The sequence below is a fragment of the Dendrobates tinctorius genome, unplaced genomic scaffold (genome assembly GCF_039654945.1).
Source record: "Dendrobates tinctorius isolate UK_male_01 unplaced genomic scaffold, ASM3965494v1 ptg000028l, whole genome shotgun sequence".
Taxonomy (NCBI): Eukaryota; Metazoa; Chordata; class Amphibia; order Anura; family Dendrobatidae; genus Dendrobates; species Dendrobates tinctorius.
The window spans coordinates 22,209,130-22,230,080 of NW_027361696.1; the positions used below are offsets into that span (position 1 = coordinate 22,209,130).

At 44.2% G+C, this 20,951-nt stretch overlaps 1 protein-coding gene across 24 annotated transcripts in view; it reads left to right on the top strand.

The window, feature by feature from the left end:
• Positions 1 to 20,951, top strand: part of LOC141085206 (uncharacterized) — a 144,940-nt gene that overhangs the window by 13,487 nt on the left and 110,502 nt on the right. For 21 of the 24 annotated variants that reach the window (XM_073570453.1, XM_073570452.1, XM_073570451.1 and 18 more), the window contains 17 exons: positions 51 to 524; positions 647 to 1,120; positions 1,243 to 1,689; positions 1,812 to 2,285; positions 2,408 to 2,890; positions 3,013 to 3,567; positions 5,748 to 6,452; positions 6,596 to 7,258; positions 7,381 to 8,115; positions 8,238 to 8,666; positions 8,789 to 9,280; positions 9,403 to 10,407; positions 12,385 to 13,038; positions 13,161 to 13,604; positions 16,119 to 17,345; positions 17,590 to 17,613; positions 18,858 to 18,905. In XM_073570453.1, coding sequence (XP_073426554.1) covers positions 51 to 524; positions 647 to 1,120; positions 1,243 to 1,689; positions 1,812 to 2,285; positions 2,408 to 2,890; positions 3,013 to 3,567; positions 5,748 to 6,452; positions 6,596 to 7,258; positions 7,381 to 8,115; positions 8,238 to 8,666; positions 8,789 to 9,280; positions 9,403 to 10,407; positions 12,385 to 13,038; positions 13,161 to 13,604; positions 16,119 to 17,345; positions 17,590 to 17,613; positions 18,858 to 18,905 — 9,333 coding nt within the window. The remainder of the gene's footprint in view (positions 1 to 50; positions 525 to 646; positions 1,121 to 1,242; positions 1,690 to 1,811; positions 2,286 to 2,407; positions 2,891 to 3,012; positions 3,568 to 5,747; positions 6,453 to 6,595; positions 7,259 to 7,380; positions 8,116 to 8,237; positions 8,667 to 8,788; positions 9,281 to 9,402; positions 10,408 to 12,384; positions 13,039 to 13,160; positions 13,605 to 16,118; positions 17,346 to 17,589; positions 17,614 to 18,857; positions 18,906 to 20,951) is intronic. The other 3 variants (XM_073570448.1, XM_073570450.1, XM_073570454.1) reach the window with 3 other exon arrangements.

Sequence of the window (20,951 nt, forward strand, 5' to 3'; positions counted from 1 at the left end):
TAGATGGCCATTGAAACATTTGCCATTTTTCTTGTTTTAATCCTTATAAGGTGGATTATCAGGGATACCAGAAATACCTGGGACACCAGGGATACCAGGAATACCAGAGACACCAGGAATACCAGGGATACCAGAAGTACCAGGAATACCAGGGATACCAGGAATACCGGAGATACCAGGTATACCAGGAATACCGGGGATACCAGGAATACCAGGAAGACCAGGAATTCCAGGAATACCAGGAATACCAGCGATACCAGGAATTCCAGGAATACCAGCAATACCGGGAATACCAGGAATACCGGGGATACCAGGAATACCAGCAATACCAGGAGTACCAGGAATACCAGGAAGACCAGGGATTCCAGGCATACCAGGAATACCAGGGATACCAGGAATACCAGGGATACCAGGAATTCCAGGAATACCAGGGATACCAGCAATACCAGGAATACCAGGACTACCAGAGACACCAGGAATACCAGAACTGCCAGGGATACCAGAGACAATTAAGGAAGAGCTGAGTGAGTAATCAAAAACAAGAATATATTTTACATAAAAACCCATTTACTTGAAGTAATGACTATAAGTTAAAATAGATGGCCATTGAAACATTTGCCATTTTTCTTGTTTTAATCCTTATAAGGTGGATTACCAGGGATACCAGAAATACCTGAGACACCAGGGATACCAGGAATATCAGAGACACCAGGAATACCAGGGATACCAGGAATACCAGAAGTACCAGGAATACCAGGGATACCGGAGATACCAGGTATACCAGGTATACCAGGAATACCAGGGATACCAGGAAGACCAGGAATTCCAGGAATACCAGGAATACCAGCGATACCAGGAATTCCAGGAATACCAGCAATACCGGGAATACCAGGAATACCGGGGATACCAGGAATACCAGCAATACCAGGAGTACCAGGAATACCAGGAAGACCAGGGATTCCAGGCATACCAGGAATACCAGGGATACCAGGAATACCAGGGATACCAGGAATTCCAGGAATACCAGGGATACCAGCAATACCAGGAATACCAGGACTACCAGAGACACCAGGAATACCAGAACTGCCAGGGATACCAGAGACAATTAAGGAAGAGCTGAGTGAGTAATCAAAAACAAGAATATATTTTACATAAAAACCCATTTACTTGAAGTAATAACTATAAGTTAAAATAGATGGCCATTGAAACATTTGCCATTTTTCTTGTTTTAATCCTTATAAGGTGGATTACCAGGGATACCAGAAATACCTGAGACACCAGGGATACCAGGAATACCAGGGATACCAGGAATACCAGAAGTACCAGGAATACCAGGGATACCAGGAATACCGGAGATACCAGGTATACCAGGTATACCAGGAATACCGGGGATACCAGGAATACCAGGAAGACCAGGAATTCCAGGAATACCAGCGATACCAGGAATTCCAGCAATACCGGGAATACCAGGAATACCGGGGATACCAGGAATACCAGCAATACCAGGAGTACCAGGAATACCAGGAAGACCAGGGATTCCAGGCATACCAGGAATACCAGGGATACCAGGAATACCAGGGATACCAGGAATTCCAGGAATACCAGGGATACCAGGAATACCAGGACTACCAGAGACACCAGGAATACCAGAACTGCCAGGGATACCAGAGACAATTAAGGAAGAGCTGAGTGAGTAATCAAAAACAAGAATATATTTTACATAAAAACCCATTTACTTGAAGTAATGACTATAAGTTAAAATAGATGGCCATTGAAACATTTGCCATTTTTCTTGTTTTAATCCTTATAAGGTGGATTACCAGGGATACCAGAAATACCTGAGACACCAGGGATACCAGGAATACCAGAGACACCAGGAATACCAGGGATACCAGAAGTACCAGGAATACCAGGGATACCAGGAATACCGGAGATACCAGGTATACCAGGTATACCAGGAATACCGGGGATACCAGGAATACCAGGAATTCCAGGAATACCAGGAATACCAGCGATACCAGGAATTCCAGGAATACCAGCAATACCGGGAATACCAGGAATACCGGGGATACCAGGAATACCAGCAATACCAGGAGTACCAGGAATACCAGGAAGACCAGGGATTCCAGGCATACCAGGAATACCAGGGATACCAGGAATACCAGGGATACCAGGAATTCCAGGAATACCAGGGATACCAGCAATACCAGGAATACCAGGACTACCAGAGACACCAGGAATACCAGAACTGCCAGGGATACCAGAGACAATTAAGGAAGAGCTGAGTGAGTAATCAAAAACAAGAATATATTTTACATAAAAACCCATTTACTTGAAGTAATGACTATAAGTTAAAATAGATGGCCATTGAAACATTTGCCATTTTTCTTGTTTTAATCCTTATAAGGTGGATTACCAGGGATACCAGAAATACCTGGGACACCAGGGATACCAGGAATACCAGAGACACCAGGAATACCAGGGATACCAGAAGTACCAGGAATACCAGGGATACCAGGAATACCGGAGATACCAGGTATACCAGGTATACCAGGAATACCGGGGATACCAGGAATACCAGGAAGACCAGGAATTCCAGGAATACCAGGAATACCAGCGATACCAGGAATTCCAGGAATACCAGCAATACCGGGAATACCAGGAATACCGGGGATACCAGGAATACCAGCAATACCAGGAGTACCAGGAATACCAGGAAGACCAGGGATTCCAGGCATACCAGGAATACCAGGGATACCAGGAATACCAGGGATACCAGGAATTCCAGGAATACCAGGGATACCAGCAATACCAGGAATACCAGGACTACCAGAGACACCAGGAATACCAGAACTGCCAGGGATACCAGAGACAATTAAGGAAGAGCTGAGTGAGTAATCAAAAACAAGAATATATTTTACATAAAAACCCATTTACTTGAAGTAATGACTATAAGTTAAAATAGATGGCCATTGAAACATTTGCCATTTTTCTTGTTTTAATCCTTATAAGGTGGATTACCAGGGATACCAGAAATACCTGAGACACCAGGGATACCAGGAATACCAGAGACACCAGGAATACCAGGGATACCAGGAATACCAGAAATACCATGGATACCAGGAATACCAGGGATACCAGGAATACCAGGCATACCAGGTATACCAGGTATACCAGGAATACCGGGGATACCAGGGATACCAGGAATACCAGGAAGACCAGGGATTCCAGGCATACCAGGAATACCAGGGATACCAGGAATACCAGAAATGCCAGCGATACCAGGAATACCAGGGATAGCAGAAATACCAGGGATACCAGGAAAACCAGGGATACCGGCAATACCAGGAATACCAGGGATACCAGGAATAACAGAGACACCAGGAATACCAGGAGTTCCAGGGATACCAGGAATACCAGGGTTACCAGGAATACCAGGGATACCAGGGATACCAGGAATCCCAGGAATACCAGGGATACCAGCAAGACCAGGAGTACCAGGAATACCAGAGACACCAGGAAAACCAGAAATGCCAGGGATACCAGGGACAATTAAGGAAGAGCTGAGTGAGTAATCAAAAACAAGAATATATCTAATATATAAAGCTCAAAGTGTGTATGTATGTGTGTATGTATGTATGTATGTATGTATGTATGTATGTGTGTGTGTATGTGTGTATGTCCGGGATAGGCTTCCGCACCGTCGCAGCTACAGCCACAAAATTTGGCACAATGACACGTCTGGACCCTGAGAGCGTCCTAAGCTATGTTGTGAGGTGAAATTTTAACCCCGCGCGTTCCAATTCACCAAACAATTTTGCCCCTATCTACATACTGGGGGAAAAAGTGTGTGCGTCAAGCCCCGCCCCTCATTGTGATGTCACAATGCCCCTATTTGCATACTGAGGAAGCAGTGTGTGTGTATCAAGCCCCGCCCCTCATTATGATGTCACAATGGTTGCCATGGCGACGCTGATGTCATCAAAGGTTGCAAGCCCTGCCGCCGCTCATTATGATGTCATAATGGTTGACTATGGAATGGAGGATGTGTGATGAGTATATGGGAACGGGACTATGGGATGGAGGATGTGTGATGGGTATATGGGCACCGGACTACGGGATGGAGGATATGTATGATGGGTATATGGGAACGGGACTATGGGATGGAGGATGTGTGATGGGTATATGGGCACGGGACTATGGGATGGCGGATATGTATATGGGCACGGGACTATGGGATGGAGGATGTGTGATGGGTATATTGGCACTGGACTATGGGATAGAGGATATGTTTGACGGGTATATGGGCATGGGACTATGGGATGGAGGATATGTATATGGGCACGGGACTATGGGTGGAGGATGTATGACGGGTATATGAGCACGGGACTATGAGATGGCGGATATGTATGATGGGTATATGGGCACTGGACTATGGGATGGAGGATGTGTGATGGGTATATGGGCACGAGACTATGGGATGGAGGATAAGTATTATGGGTATATGGGCATGGGACTATGAGATGAAGGATGTGTGATGGGTATATGGGCACTCGACTATGGGATGGAGGATATGTATGATGGGTATATGGGCACGGGCCTATGGGATCGTGGATATGTATGATGGGTATATGGGCACGGGACTATGGGATGGAGGATAAGTATGATGGGTATATGGGCATGGGACTATGAGATGAAGGATGTGTGATGGGTATATGGGCATGGGACTATGGGATGGAGGATGTGTGATGGGCATATGGGCACTCGACTATGGGATGGAGGATATGTGTGATGGGTATATGGGCACGGGCCTATGGGATCGTGGATATGTATGATGGGTATATGGGCACTGGACTATGGGATGGAGGATATGTATGACGGGTATATGGGCTCGGGACTATGGTATGGCGGATGTGTATGACGGGTATATGGGCACTGGACTATGGGATGGAGGATATGTATGACGGGTATATGGGCACGGGACTATGGGATGGAGGATATGTATGACGGGTATATGGGCACGGGACTATGGTATGGAGGATATGCATGATGGGTATATGGGCACGGGACTATGGTATGGAGGATATGTATGACGGGTATATGGGCACGGGCCTATGGGATGGTGGATATGTATGATGGGTATATGGGCATGGGACTGTGGGATGGAGGATATGTATGACGAGTATATGGGCACGGGACTATGGGATGGAGGATATGTATGACGAGTATATGGGCACGGGACTATGGGATGGAGGCTATGTATGACGGGTATATGGGCACGGGACTATGGGATGGAGGATGTGTGATGGGTATATGGGCACTCGACTATGGGATGGAGGATGTATGATGGGTATATGGGCACTCGACTATGGGATGGAGGATATGTATGATGGGTATATGGGTATGGGACTATGGGATGGAGAATATGTATGATGGGTATATGGGCATGGGACTATTGGATGGAGGATGGGTATATGGGCACTCGACTATGGGATGGAGGATATGTATGATGGGTATATGGGCACGGGCCTATGGGATCGTGGATGTGTGATGGGTATATGGGTACGGGACTATGGGATGGAGGATAATTATAATTTTCTATAACCACAGTTAGTTACTATGCCCGGGCAGCGCCGGGCTCTTCAGCTAGTTTTACATAAAAACCCATTTCCTTGAAGTAATGACTATAAGTTAAAATAGATGGCCATTGAAACATTTTCCATTTTTCTTGTTTTAATCCTTATAAGGTGGATTACCAGAAATACCAGAAATGCCTGAGACACCAGGGATACCCGGAATACCAGAGACACCTGGAATACCAGGGCTACCAGGAATACCAGAAGTACCAGGAATACCAGGGATACCAGGTATACCAGGAATACCGGGGATACCAGGGATACCAGGAATACCAGGAAGACCAGGGATTCCAGGCATACCAGGAATACCAGGAATACCAGGAATTCCAGGAATACCAGGAATCCCAGGGATACCAGGGATACCAGGAAAGCCAGGAATACCAGGGATACCAGGAATACCGGGGATACCAGGAATACCGGGGATACCAGGGATACCAGGAATACCAGGGATACCAGGGATACCAGGAATCCCAGGAATAGCAGAAATACCAGGAAAACCAGGGATACCGGCAATACCAGAAATTCCTGAGACACCAGGGATACCAGGAATACCAGAGACACCAGGAATACCAGGGATACCAGGAATACCAGAAGTACCAGGAATACCAGGAATACCAGAGATACCAGGTATACCAGGGATACCAGGGATACCAGGAATACCAGGAAGACCAGGGATTCCAGGCATACCAGGAATACCAGGAATACCAGGGATACCAGGAATTCCAGGAATACCAGGGATACCAGCAATACCAGGACTACCAGGAACACCAGGAATACCAGAGACACCAGGAATGCCAGAAGTGCCAGGGATACCAGGTAAAATTAAGGAAGAACTGAGTGAGTAATCAAGAACAAAAATATATTTTACATAAAAACCCATTTACTTGAAGTAATGACTATAAGTTAAAATAGATGGATATTGAAGCATTTTCAATTTTTCTTGTTTTAATCCTTATAAGGTGGATTACCAGGAGTACCTGAGACACCAGGGATACCAGGAATACCAGGAAAACCAGAGACACCAGGAATAGCAGGAATACCAGGAATTCCAGGAGTACCAGGAATACCAGGCATTCCAGAGACACCAGGAATACCAGGGATACCAGAAATGCCAGGGATACCAGGAATACCAGAAATACCAGCGATACCAGGAATACCAGGGATACCGGCAATTCCAGGAATACCAGAGACACCAGGGATACCAGGAATACCAGAGACACCAGGAATACCAGGGATACCAGGAATCCCGGGGATACCAGGAATACCAGGGATACCAGGAATACCGGGGATACCAGGTATACCAGGAATACCAGGAATACCGGGGATACCAGGGATACCAGGAATACCAGGAAGACCAGGAACTCAAGGCATACCAGGGATACCAGGAATTCCAGGAATACCAGGGATACCAGGAATACCGGGGATACCAGGGATACCAGGAATACCAGGAATACCAGGGATACCAGGAATCCCGGGGATACCAGGAATACCAGGGATACCAGGAATCCCAGGAATACCAGGGATACCAGCAAGACCAGGAGTACCAGGAATACCAGGAATTCCGGAGACACCAGGAATACCACAAATGCCAGGGATACCAGGGACAATTAAGGAAGAGCTGAGTGAGTAATCAAAAACAAGAACATATTTTACATAAAAGCCCATTTACTTGAAGTAATGACTATAAGTTAAAATAGATGGCCATTGAAACTTTTGCCATTTTTCTTGTTTTAATCCTTATAAGGTGGATTACCAGAAATACCAGAAATACCTGAGACACCAGGGATACCAGGAATACCAGAGACACCAGGAATACCAGGGATGACAGAAGTACCAGGAATACCAGGGATACCAGGAATACCAGAGATACCAGGGATACCAGGAATACCAGGGATACCAGGAAGACCAGGAATTCCAGGCATACCAGGAATACCAGGGATACCAGGAATACCAGCGATACCAGGAATTCCAGGAATACCAGCGATACCAGGAATACCAGGGATACCAGGAATACCAGAGACACCAGGAATACCAGGGATACCAGGAATACCAGAAGTACCAGGAATACCAGGGATACCAGAGATACCAGGTATACCAGGAATACCGGGGATACCAGGGATACCAGGAAGACCAGGAATTCCAGGCATACCAGGAATACCAGGGATACCAGGAATACCAGCGATACCAGGAATTCCAGGAATACCAGCAATACCAGGAATACCAGGGATACCAGGAATACCGGGGGTACCAGGAATACCAGAGACACCAGGAATTCCAGAGACACCGGGAATACCAGGAATACCAGGAGTACCAGGAATACCAGGGATACCAGGAATCCCGGGGATACCAGGAATACCGGGGATACCAGGAATACCAGGGATACCAGCAATACCAGGAGTACCAGGAATACCAGGAATTCCAGAGACACCAGGGATACCAGAAATGCCAGGGATACCAGGGACAATTAAGGAAGAGCTGAGTGAGTAATCAAAATCAAGAATATATTTTACATAAAAACCCATTTATTTGAAGTAATGACTATAAGTTAAAATAGATGGCCATTGAAACATTTTCCATTTTTCTTGTTTTAATCCTTATCAGGTGGATTACCAGAAATACCAGAGACACCAGGGATACCAGGAATACCAGAGACACCAGGAATACCAGGGATACCAGGAATACCAGAAGTACCAGGAATACCAGGGATACCAGAGATACCAGGTATACCAGGATTACCGGGGATACCAGGGATACCAGGAATACCAGGAAGACCAGGAATTCCAGGCATACCAGGAATACCAGGGATACCAGGAATACCAGCGATACCAGGAATTCCAGGAATACCAGCAATACCAGGAATACCATGGATACCAGGAATACCGGGGATACCAGGAATACCAGGGATACCAGGAATCCCAGGAATACCAGGGATACCAGCAATACCAGGAGTACCAGGAATACCAGGAATACCAGAGACACCATGGATACCAGAAATGCCAGGGATACCAGGGACAATTAAGGAAGAGCTGAGTGAGTAATCAAAAACAAGAATATATTTTACATAAAAACCCATTTACTTGAAGTAATGACTATAAGTTAAAATAGATGGCCATTGAAACATTTTCCATTTTTCTTGCTTTAATCCTTTTAAGGTGGATTACCAGAAATACCTGAGACACCAGGGATACCAGGAATACCACAGACACCAGGAATACCAGGGATACCAGGAATACCAGAAGTACCAGGAATACCAGGGATACCAGGAATACCAGAGATACCAGGTATACCAGGAATACCGGGGATACCAGGAAGACCAGGGATTCCAGGCATACCAGGAATACCAGGAATACCAGGGATACCAGCAATACCAGGAGTACCAGGAATACCAGGAATACCAGAGACACCAGGAATACCATGGATACCAGGAATACCAGAATTACCAGGGATGCCAGGGATACCAGGAATACCAGAGATACCAGGTATACCAGGAATACCGGGGATACCAGGGATACCAGGAATACCAGGGATTCCAGGCATACCAGGAATACCAGGGATACCAGGAATACCAGGAGTACCTGGAATACCAGAGACACCAGGAATACCAGAAGTTCCAGGGACACCAGGGACAATTAAGGAAGAACTGAGTGAGTAATCAAGAACAAAAATATATTTTACATTATAACCCATTTACTTGAAGTAATAACTATAAGTTAAAATAGATGGATATTGAAACTTTTGCCATTTTTCTTGTTTTAATCCTTATAAGGTGGATTACCAGAAATACCTGAGACACCAGAGATGCCAGGAATACCAGAAAAACCAGAGACACCAGGAATAGCAGGAATACTAGGAATTCCAGGAGTACCAGGAATACCAGGCATCCCAGAGACACCAGGAATACCAGGGATACCAGAAACACCAGGGATACCAGGAATACCAGGGATAGCAGAAATACCAGAGATACCAGGAAAACCAGGGATGCCGGCAATACCAGGAATACCAGAGACACCAGGAACACCAGGAATACCAGAGACACCAGGAATACCAGGAGTACCAGGAGTACCAGGGATACCAGGAATACCAGGGATACCAGGGATACCGGAGATACCAGGTATACCAGGAATACCGGGGATACCAGGGATTCCAGGCATACCAGGAATACCAGGAATACCAGGGATACCAGGAATACCAGGGAGACCAGGGAGACCAGGAAGACCAGGAAGACCAGGGAGACCAGGAAGACCAGGAAGACCAGGAAGACCAGGGATACCAGGGATACCAGGCATACCAGGGATACCAGGAATACCAGAAATACCAGCGATACCAGGAATACCAGAAATACCAGCGATACCAGCGATACCAGGGATAGCAGAAATACCAGAGATACCAGGAAAACCAGGGATACCGGTTATACCAGGAATACCAGAGACACCAGGAACACCAGGTATACCAGAGACACCAGTAATACCAGGAGTGCCAGGAGTACCAGGGATACCAGGAATACCAGGAATACCAGGGATACCAGGGATACCAGGAATACCGGGGATACCAGGAAGACCAGGAAGACCAGGGAGACCAGGAAGACCAGGGAGACCAGGGAGACCAGGAAGACCAGGAAGACCAGGGATACCAGGGATACCAGGCATGCCAGGGATACCAGGAATACCAGGAATACCAGGGATACCAGCAATACCAGGAGTACCAGGAATACCTGAGACACCAGGAATACCAGAAATGCCAGAGATACCAGGGACAATTAAAGAAGAACTGAGTGAGTACTCAAAAAAAAGAAATATATTTTACATAAAACCCCATTTACTTGAAGTAAATAACATCAGACACAGTTTTGGTCGACAAGCCCCAGAGCCCTTCCTCCTAACTGCCTTGCCCTCCTCCTCCAAAACCAACTTCTCCACCATTACAGAAGATCGACTCTCCACTCTACTCTCAAGATCACATCTCACTACCTGTGCACCTGACCAGATCCCTTCCCACTTCATCCCAAAGCTCACCACAGTGTTCATCCCAACCCTAACCCATCTCTTCAGCCTATCACTAACAACTGGTGTTTTACCCTCAAGCTTTAAACATGCCTCAATCACACCTATCCTCAAAAAGCCCTCTTTTGACCTATCCTCTGTATCTAGCTATCACCCTATATCACTTCTCCCCTATGCCTCAAAACTACTGGAACAACACGTCCATCTTGAAATGTCCTCCCACCTCTCTTCTTGCTCCCTCTTTGATCGCTCACCATCTGGCTTCTGGCCACAGCACTCCACTGAAACTGCCCTAGCTAAGGTCACCAATGACTTATTAACTGCCAAGGCCAAGCGACACTACTCTGTCCTCCTCTTCCTGGACCCGTCCTCTGCCTTTGACACAGTGGACCAATCCCTATTACTACAGACCCTCTCATCTCTTGGTATCACAGACTTGGCCCTATCTTGGATCTCGTCATACCTAACAGACCGGACATTCAGCGTCTCCCACTCTCACACCACCTCCTCACCGCACCCCCTATCCGTCGGAGTCCAGCAAGGTTCAGTCCTAGGGCCCCTGCTCATTTACACCTTCAGCCTTGGACAGCTCATTGCATCTCACAGCTTTCAGTATCACCTCTATGCTGATGACACACAGATCTACATCTCTGGACCAGATATCACCTCCCTACTAAACAGAATTCCTCAATATCTGTCTGCTATTTCATCCTTCTTCTTCGCAAGATTTCTAAAACTTAATATGGACAAAACAGAATTCATCATCTTTCCCCCATCTCACGTGACCCTCCCAACAGACCTATCCATTAAAGTAAACGGCTGCCAACTCTCTCCCGACGCACAAGCTCGCTGCATCGGGGTTATCCTTGACACCGATCTTCCTTTCAAACCACATATCCAAGCCCTTTCCTCTTTCTGCCGACTTAAACTCAAAAACATTTCACGGATACGTACATTACACAACCAAGAATCTGCAAAAACCCTAGTCCATGCTCTCATCATCTCCCGCCTTGACTGCTGCAACCTCCTGCTCTGTGGCCTCCCTCTAACACTCTTGCACCCCTCCAATCTATTCTAAACTCTGCTGCCTGACTAAATCACCTGTCCCCCTGCTATTCCCGGGCCTCTCCCCTCTGTCAATCCCTGCACTGGCTCCCCATTTCCCAAAGACTCCAGTTCAAAACCCTAACCATGACATACAAAGCCATCCACAACCTGAGTCCTCCATACATCTGTGACCTCGTCTCCCTGTGCATACCTGCACGCAACCTCCGATCCACACAAGATCTCCTTCTCTACTCCCCTCTTATCTCCTTTTCCCACAATCGCATACAAGATTTCTCCGGCGCATTCTCCCTACTCTGGAACTCTCTACCACAACATATCAGACTCTCGCCTACCTTGGAAACCTTCAAAAAGAACCTGAAGACCTACCTCTTCCGACAAGCCTACAACCTGCAGTAACCACCGATTCACCAAACCACTGCACGACCAGCTCTACCCTCACCTACTGTATCCATCCCTTGTAGATTGTGAGCCCTCGTGGGCAGGGTCCTCTCTCATCCTGTACCAGTCATGACTTGTATTGTTAAAGATTACTGTACTTGTATTTATTATGTATACCCTTCCTCACATGTAAAGCGCCATGTAATAAATGGCGCTATAATAATAATAAATAATAATAATAATAAAAGTAATGACTATAAGTTAAAATAGATTGACATTTTTCTTGTTTTAATCCTTATAAGGTGGATTATCAGGAATACCTGAGACACCAGGGATACCAGGAATACGAGGAATTCCAGGAGTACCAGGAATACCAGGCATTCCAGAGACACCAGGAATACCAGAAATACCAGGAGTACCAGGAATACCAGGGATAGCAGAAATACCAGGGATACCAAAAATACCAGGGAAACCAGGGATACCAGGAATTCCGGGGATACCAGGAAGACCAGGGATACCAGGGATACCAGGAATACCGGGGATACCAGGGATACCAGGAAGACCAGGAAGACCAGGGATACCAGGGATACCAGGCATACCAGGAATACCAGGAGTACCATGGATACCAGGAATTCCGGGGATACCAGGGATACCAGGAAGACCAGGGATACCAGGAATACCAGGAATACCAGGGATACCAGGGATTCCAGGGATACCAGGAAGACCAGGCATACCAGGGATACCAGGAAGACCAGGAAGACCAGGGATACCAGGGATACCAGGAATCCCAGGAATACCAGGACTACCAGGGATACCAGGCATACCAGGAATACCAGGCATACCAGGAATACCAGGGATACCAGCAATACCAGGGGTACCAGGAATACCAGGAATACCAGAGACACCAGGAATACCAGAAATGCCAGACATACCAGGGACAGTTAAGGAAGAACTGAGTGAGTAATCAAAAACCAAAATATATTTTACATAAAAACCCATTTACTTGAAGTAATGACTATAAGTTAAAATAGATGGACATTGAAACATTTGTCATTTTTCTTGTTTTAATCCTTATAAGGTGGATTACCAGGAATACCTGAGACACCAGGGATTCCAGGAATTCCAGGAAAACCAGAGACACCAGGAATACCAGGAATTCCAGGAGTACCAGGAATACCAGGCATTCCAGAGATACCAGGAATACCAGGGATACCAGAAACACCAGGGATACCAGGAATACCAGAAATACCAGCGATACCAGCAATACCAGGGACAGCAGAAATACCAGGAATACCAGGGATACCTGGAATACCAGGGATTCCAGGAATACCAGGAGTACAAGGGATACCAGCAGTACCAGGAATGCCAGGAGTACCAGGAATACCAGGAATAACAGGAACAGCAGGAGTACCAGGAATCCCAGGAGTGCCAGGAGTACCAGGAACACCAGGAGTCCCAGGAATACGAGGAGTCACAGGACTACCAGAAGTGCCAGGGATACCAGGGACAGCAGGAATACCAGGTATACCAGGAACGATTAAGGAAGAACTGAGTGAGTGTTCTGTCAGCAAAAATATCTTTTACAATTTTTTTTTACAAAATATGGATTCCAACTGTATTACCTGGAATACCAGGTACACTGGAGATTATTAAGGAACAACTAAGTGAGAGTCTTGCACAACAAAAAATAGGTTACACAAAAAATTAATACAATGTATGATAGGCAAAAGACAAAATGATTACTATTATAATTCATACTGGATGAATTCCTCCTATTCCGAGAACACCAGAGACAATTAAGAAAAAACTGATTGAGTTTCTTATACATTAATATATATGCTAGTGTAATGCAATCTCATGCATGATGAGTAAAGGACACAATTTTCAGGTTTTAATTCGGACAATACCTGAAATACCAAGGATGATCAAAGGAGAACTGAGTGACTGCCTCTGGCTATATATAGGTAAAAAAAAAGTTAAGCCAAGTACAAGGGGCTTAAAGGGAATCTGTCACCCCATTTTTGGACTATCAGCTGCTGGCACCGTCATCAGGGGCTTATCTACAGCATTCTGTAATGCTGTAGATAAGTCCCCAATGTAACCTGAAAGATAGGAAAAACGAGTTAGATTATACCCACCCAGGGGCGGTCCGGGTCCGGTCCGGGTCAGATGGGTGTCACGGTCCGGTCCGGTCCGGCACCTCCCATCTTCAGTGCAGAGTAAGGGTCCCATCACACATAGTGATCTCGCTAGCGAGATCGCTGATTTTTGTGACACATCAGCGATCTCGCCAGCGAGATCGCTGTGTGTGATGGAGATCAGGGACCGGCACCCCTGCCGGTTATCGCTGATCGTGCTTGAGCGGCCTGGGCCGTTTTTCGATCGCTGGTCCCCCGCTGCCCAGCACGCATCGCTGTGTGTGGCAGCGAGAGACCAGCGATCCGCAATGCTGGACGCTGGTTTCTAATGTAAACGTCGGGTATCCAGGAGTCACGCAGCTCCTAGATACCCGATGTTTACCTTTGAAACCAGCGTGTACGCCGGTTTCCAAGGTAAACAGCGGGCATCCAGGAGTCGCCCTGCTCCTGGATACCCGACGTTTACATTAGAAACCAGTGTCCAGCGTCGCTGGTCCTGATCGCTGGGGCTGTCTATATGACAGCTCACCAGCAATCAGCCTAACGATGTCCCAGCGATCCCATCATGTCGGATCATTGTTGGGATCGCTGGGACATCGTTTAGTGTAACGGGGACTTTAGAAGTTTGAATTAGTTGTTATGGGGACAGGAAGCCAACTTTCAGACACAGCCAGACTCCCTTAAGAGAGGATAAACATGGTTTGTTGCATTGTTTACTTTTTATTGATTGCTGTATAAATAGTGCTGAGTCAGTGTTTAACTACAAAGATTAGGAAACTGACTGCATTTTCGCTTAGGCCTCTTTCACACTTCCGTTTTTTACAATCAGTCACAATCCGCCAGGTTTTGGAAAAAACGGATCCGCAAATTTCTTTTGAGGATCCGTTTTTTCCCCATTGAATTTCATTAGTGGCGGATCCTGACGGATTGCTGTCCGTTGCATCCGTTTTTGTGAGGATCCGCCGTGATGTTGCTGTCCGTTTCCATCCTCAAAGATTTTGAAACGGAGCTTGTAATGTTTTTTTTCCCAGCGGATCCTCCAAACACTGAATTAACCCGAAATTCTGTCTGGGTGCCGGACAAAAAAAAAATTCTCTCTCTCTCTCTCTCTCTCTCTCTCTCCTTCCCAGCCAGCGTTTCCTTTAAACTTCCTCATTTTCAGGATCCGTCTGAAAACGGATCCTGAGCCATCCGTTCACATCAGTTAAGAACGGATCCGCTTTTCTAACTTTTTGGCGGATTTGAACTGATGCAAAAAACTGAAGTGTGAAAGAGGCCTTATAGACCCAATGATCACTTAATCATTGGTTGTAGAGAGAGAGCAGGAGCTGCTGGATATTAGATGAATTCAGTCACTTCTGCTATGCAGACAGGACGCTGAATTTCATTTCATACATATATTCAGTGATGTGAAAAAGTGTTTGCCCCCTTCCTGATTTCCTATTCTTTTCCATGTTTGTCACACTTAAATGTTTCCGATCACCAAACAAATGTAAATATTAGACAAAGATAACATAAGTAAACACATAATGCAGTTTATAAATGAAGGTCTTTAGTATTAAGGGAAAAGGAAATCCAAACCTTCCGAGTCCTGTGTGAAAAAGTGATTGCTCCACACCTGAAAACTTTAATTAACTGTGGTTTATCACATTGTTGGGAAGCTGAGTTCACATTCCCAAGCCACATCTAGGCCTGATTACTGCCACGTCTGTTTTCAATCAAGAAATCACTTAAATAGGACCTGCCTGCCAAAGAATTTAAAATACAAAAGTGAAAAATAGACACTTATTTTCTATTTTTATTTACATTTTTCCCAATGTCATAAAAAAATATAAGAATGATATAAAAATCAATCTCTATGTACATAAAGTGTTAATATTCTACTCATTTATCTACAGGCATTACAGAAGTGACATCCTCAGGAACAAGCTTTATCACAACATTTATGCAGAACGACATCTCTGACATAATCCCTGACAGACAGATCCTGGTGACTGCGGCTTCAGGATCTGCTAAAGTTTCGGTATCTCTAAACAAATTAGACTTTCAGAAGGAGGTGACGGTTGAGAAAGGACAAACTGTAGTAATTCCAATAGACATCAAAGATGAATTGAGAGGGACAATAAACTGCACAAATTCCGTTATTGTTGAGGCGGATGCAGACGTCACTGTCATGTCCAGAAATTACAAAGCCAATAGTGGTGACATGGCTCTGATCTACCCAGTAGTGCAACTAGGGGTAGAATATTACATCATCACCCCTCCAAGTGGACCTGAAAATCAATACAAAGAGTTTTTTGTACTTGCCTATACAACCGTAACAAATGTTGAAGTCTACCTAAAGGGATCTGTCACCGTAAATGGCAAGAATTATACCAATGGTGACAAACTCACCTTGAAGCTGACGCCTTATGAGGCTTTCCAGATTCAGAGTAAGGAGGACCTCTCTGGTAGCAGAGTGGTTGCTGACAATCCGATTGCTGTCATGGCTGGACACACATGTGCTGAGAATAACAATGGCTGTAGCCATGTCTATGAGCAACTCAAGCCCGTTGGGAGCTGGGGAAACTCATATTTAGTCCCAGGCTTGTCCTTCCAAAGTAAATATGATCTGGTGCTTATAATGGCTTCTCAATGCACTAATATTGCATACCAGTCAGGAATAGTCAATGTAACCAAAAATATGGTCGCTGGGGATCTCATTCAGGTCCAACTAAATGTATCTTCTCCACTCTCCATCCAAAGTATCCAGGGCATTCAGGTTCTGCTTCTTGGCCTTGGAGGAACATATAATGGTAAACCATTTGGCTCATTCCTTTCACGCATTCGAGACACTGATTCATTCGGCCTTGGTTATAATCTAATTGGAGAAAAGGATTTTGACACAAATTTGGGCATTATCATAGCCAAGACCTCAAATTCTCTAGAAATTCAGTTTGACAACAAGTCTTCCAATGATTTTGCTTGGAAAAAATTTCCAGGATCTGAATATTCCTGGGTGGAATATAGCTATGGCAGTGGCTTTAGCACTCATACGGTTCAACATCCTACAATTCCCTTTGGACTCTTAAGCATTGGATATACCGTGAATATGGCCTATGGATCTTTGGCTCCATGTTTTAAAGGTAAATCACATATGAACCCATTATATTTTTCGTAGGAAAAGTCTAGTTACCACTGATAAAAAACTGATACATTGTATTATGCGTAGGACCCAATCTAATGGGTAAAGTGTAACCTAGGGATGCAAAGAACCACCAAACAGGGAATTTCGGTGTCATATTCAACACCTTTGTGTCATGCACTAGATGTAGATCCGTATTTTATAATATAAATTAATAATAAATCTATTTGTTTCCCTTTTTTAAGGAGCAATAGCTCAATGGACAAAAGGTAATAAGATTTTACTGCATCATTTTATTAAATCATCTTTTATATAATGATCTTATTAATTAATATAAATACTTTTATGCCAAAAAAGAGAAGATTATTCGTCTATTCCTCTATACCTGCTACTATAAAAAGGATACTGTACCTCCCAGTAGTTATGCAAACAGATCTACAGAGCCAAATGGATCCCTAGGAAAAGCCTCCTGGATCACAAAGAACAGAGCGCTTCTTGTGGTCACATACAACCCTCACATGAGCAACCTAAGAATATTGGTGTTAATTATAAACCAATATTTCACAGAGATCACAGACTGGAAGAGATGGTCAGAGATCTGCAACTTCTCTTATGCAACAGGAAGAAATCTCCTTGACAGTAGTGTCACCATCAGAGAGCCAGGTTCATACTCCATCAAAATTACTTTTCTTTAGGAATGATTTATATCTGCAGTGTGGGCAGTAAAAATCGGCACCGCAATATACTAAATTACATGGCTAAATTGGAGAAGAAATGTTATCAACTTGTGTTGTTAAAGCTTCAGAATTCTTCTACTATGTTCCCCTGAAACAGTAACAAACCAACAAACAAAGTCTGAATGTGCCAACAACAGGACTATAAAATCACTGATGTTTACCTCCAATGTGGTGTAAATGATACAATCTACAAGATACCCTGAAGGAGCCTGGATTTGGCGAAACTATAAAAAAAAACTACAGATGAGGCTGAATCTAAACAGACATAAGGTGGACACACCTGGGAAAACAGTGATGGATTTAGCAGTCTTAATATTGAAAAATCAACTTAAGAATGTCAGAAAGAATAAAATCTGAGAATGTTCAAATATTTGACGAAAGGACTAAATCTAACACTTGGATTTTGGAGCCAGACTGTCTCCAGATCCCTATAGTAATCTATTAACTCTCCATCAGTAACAACAGTTTTGCATTATTTTGGTTTATCTTTATGTGCGTCACCTTTCTCAACAAATGTTTTGTAGGAACATTGACCAACTGTTACCTTTTTGTCTCAGCCATTCTTTTGGAAACTTGACTCTGTGCTCCAAAAGTTTGGGAATATAATTTTCTGCTTAGCCAGTAAATGTATCAGTCTTAGAACGCTGTTGTCTTTTTTTTTTGCATAAAAGCATTTATGTAGCTTTTACTCTTAAAGTCAGTGGCACAATATTTATATTTTTTTAATGTATATCTTCCCTATTAATTGGCATATATTTTATCCGTGTCACATTTAGGATATTGGACATTTCATTTTAAAACTGTACCCACTAGCGTCCAATGGAGTAAGTATATCATTTTATGAAACCCAACCATAGAGGAAATATAGATAATACTTATTGATCTAATATATAAACTAAAAACTGATTTAAAGGGGGTTTCTAAGATCTACAAGAATCTGAATAAAAAAGCAATATTTCAAATTTATTTAGAAAATGCTTGTGCTGAAAGTTTTAACCCCTTAATGTCCAATGACGGACATAGTCCGTCATCAGACATCTCCCCTGCTTTGATGATGGCTCCGGCGCTGAGCCCGCATCAAAGCCGGGACATGTCAGCTGTTTTGAACAGCTGACATGTGCCCGCAATAGGCGTGAGTGGAATCGCTGTCCGCCTGCGCCTATTAACTAGTTAAATCCCGCTGTCAAAGCTGACAGCGGGCATTTAAATAGCACTTCCGGCCGCCGGGCTGGAAGTGAGCTCATCGCCGACCCCCGTCACATGTTGCCTGGACAACCAGAGGTTTCATAGAGACCTCTATGGTTGTTCCAGGCTGATGGCTTTCAGCGCCGCCCGTTGGTCGGCGCTGAAAGCACAGGAGTAAATCTGCTTGCTACATATGGGCGATCTGCTCATCGCCCATATGTAGCAGAGCCGATCGAGTTGTGCATGCTTCAAGCCTCCTATGGAGGCTATTGAAGCATGACAAAATTAAAAAAAAATGTTTTAAAATAAAAAAAATAAAAAAACCCTAAAAGTTCAAATCCCCCCCCCTTTCGCCCCAATCAAAATAAAACAGTAAAAAAACCCCCACATACACATATTAGGTATCACCGTGTTCAGAATTGTCTGATCTATCAATAAAAAAAGCATTAACCCGATCGCTAAACGGCGTAGCGAGAAAAAAGTCAAAACCCCAGAATTATGTTTTTTTGATCTCTGTGACAATGCATTAAGATGCAATAACGGGCGATCAAAAGAACGTGTCTGCATAAAAGTGTTATTATTAAAAATGTCAGCTCGGCACGCAAAAAATAAGCCCTCATCCGACCCCAGATCACGAAAAATGGAGACGCTACGGGTCTTGGAATATGGTGTTGTTTTTTTTTTTTTTTTTAGCAAACTTTGGAATTTTTTTTCACCACTTAGATACAAAAGAACCTATACATTTTTGGTGTCTATGAACTCGTAATGACCTGGTGAATCATAATGGTGGGTCAGTTTAGCATTTAGTGAACCTAGCAAAAATGCCAAGCAAAAAGCAAGTGTGGGATAGCACTTTTTTTGCAATTTCACCGCACTTGGAATTTTTTTCCCATTTTGTAGTACCCGACATGGTAAAATCAATGGTGTTGTTCAAAAGTACAACTCGTCCCGCAAAAAATAAGCCCTCATATGGCCATATTGACGGAAAAGTAAAAAAGTTATGGCTCTGGGAAGAAAGGGAGCGAAAAACAAAAACGCAAAAACTAAAATAACCCCGGTCGTTAAGGGGTTAAAGTTTTTGCTTTTTAATCCTATCCAGACATATGACATACATTTACATAATTTGCTGGGTACCTGATGTTGATGCAGGCTTGCAAGTTGAACCTGCATCTTTCCAGCAGATGATGGCTGAGTTATTCAACCATCATCTGCCTCTAAAAGCTGAGCTCTTCCTGCGACTGATAACCTGCTAAATGCTGCTGTCAATCACTGTATTCTGGCGGGGGGGGGGGCACATCATGCTATACATCCATCGGCGTGCTCGTAGCGTGATTTGCTGATGGGTTGTCTTGACAGCCGGGGGTCTGTTGAAGACCTTAATGCTTGTTATGACAGTACTACTGTCCCTAAGGGGACTAAACAAGTACAGTGGAAAGTGACTTATTTTTATAACTATGAAAAAAAAAATAATAAAAGAAATTCAAACCACCCCCTTTGAAAATGAAGAAATAAAAAAGTAAAAATTAATTTGCTCAGTAAAGTGCTATTTGAAAAAAATTGAACTGCCAGAATTACATTTATCGCAGCAAGAAACAGTCGAAACATCATATCTAACCCAAAATGGTATGGATAAAAATATTAGCTCAGTGCACAAATCATAAGTCGTCACACAGCTCCATCGACTA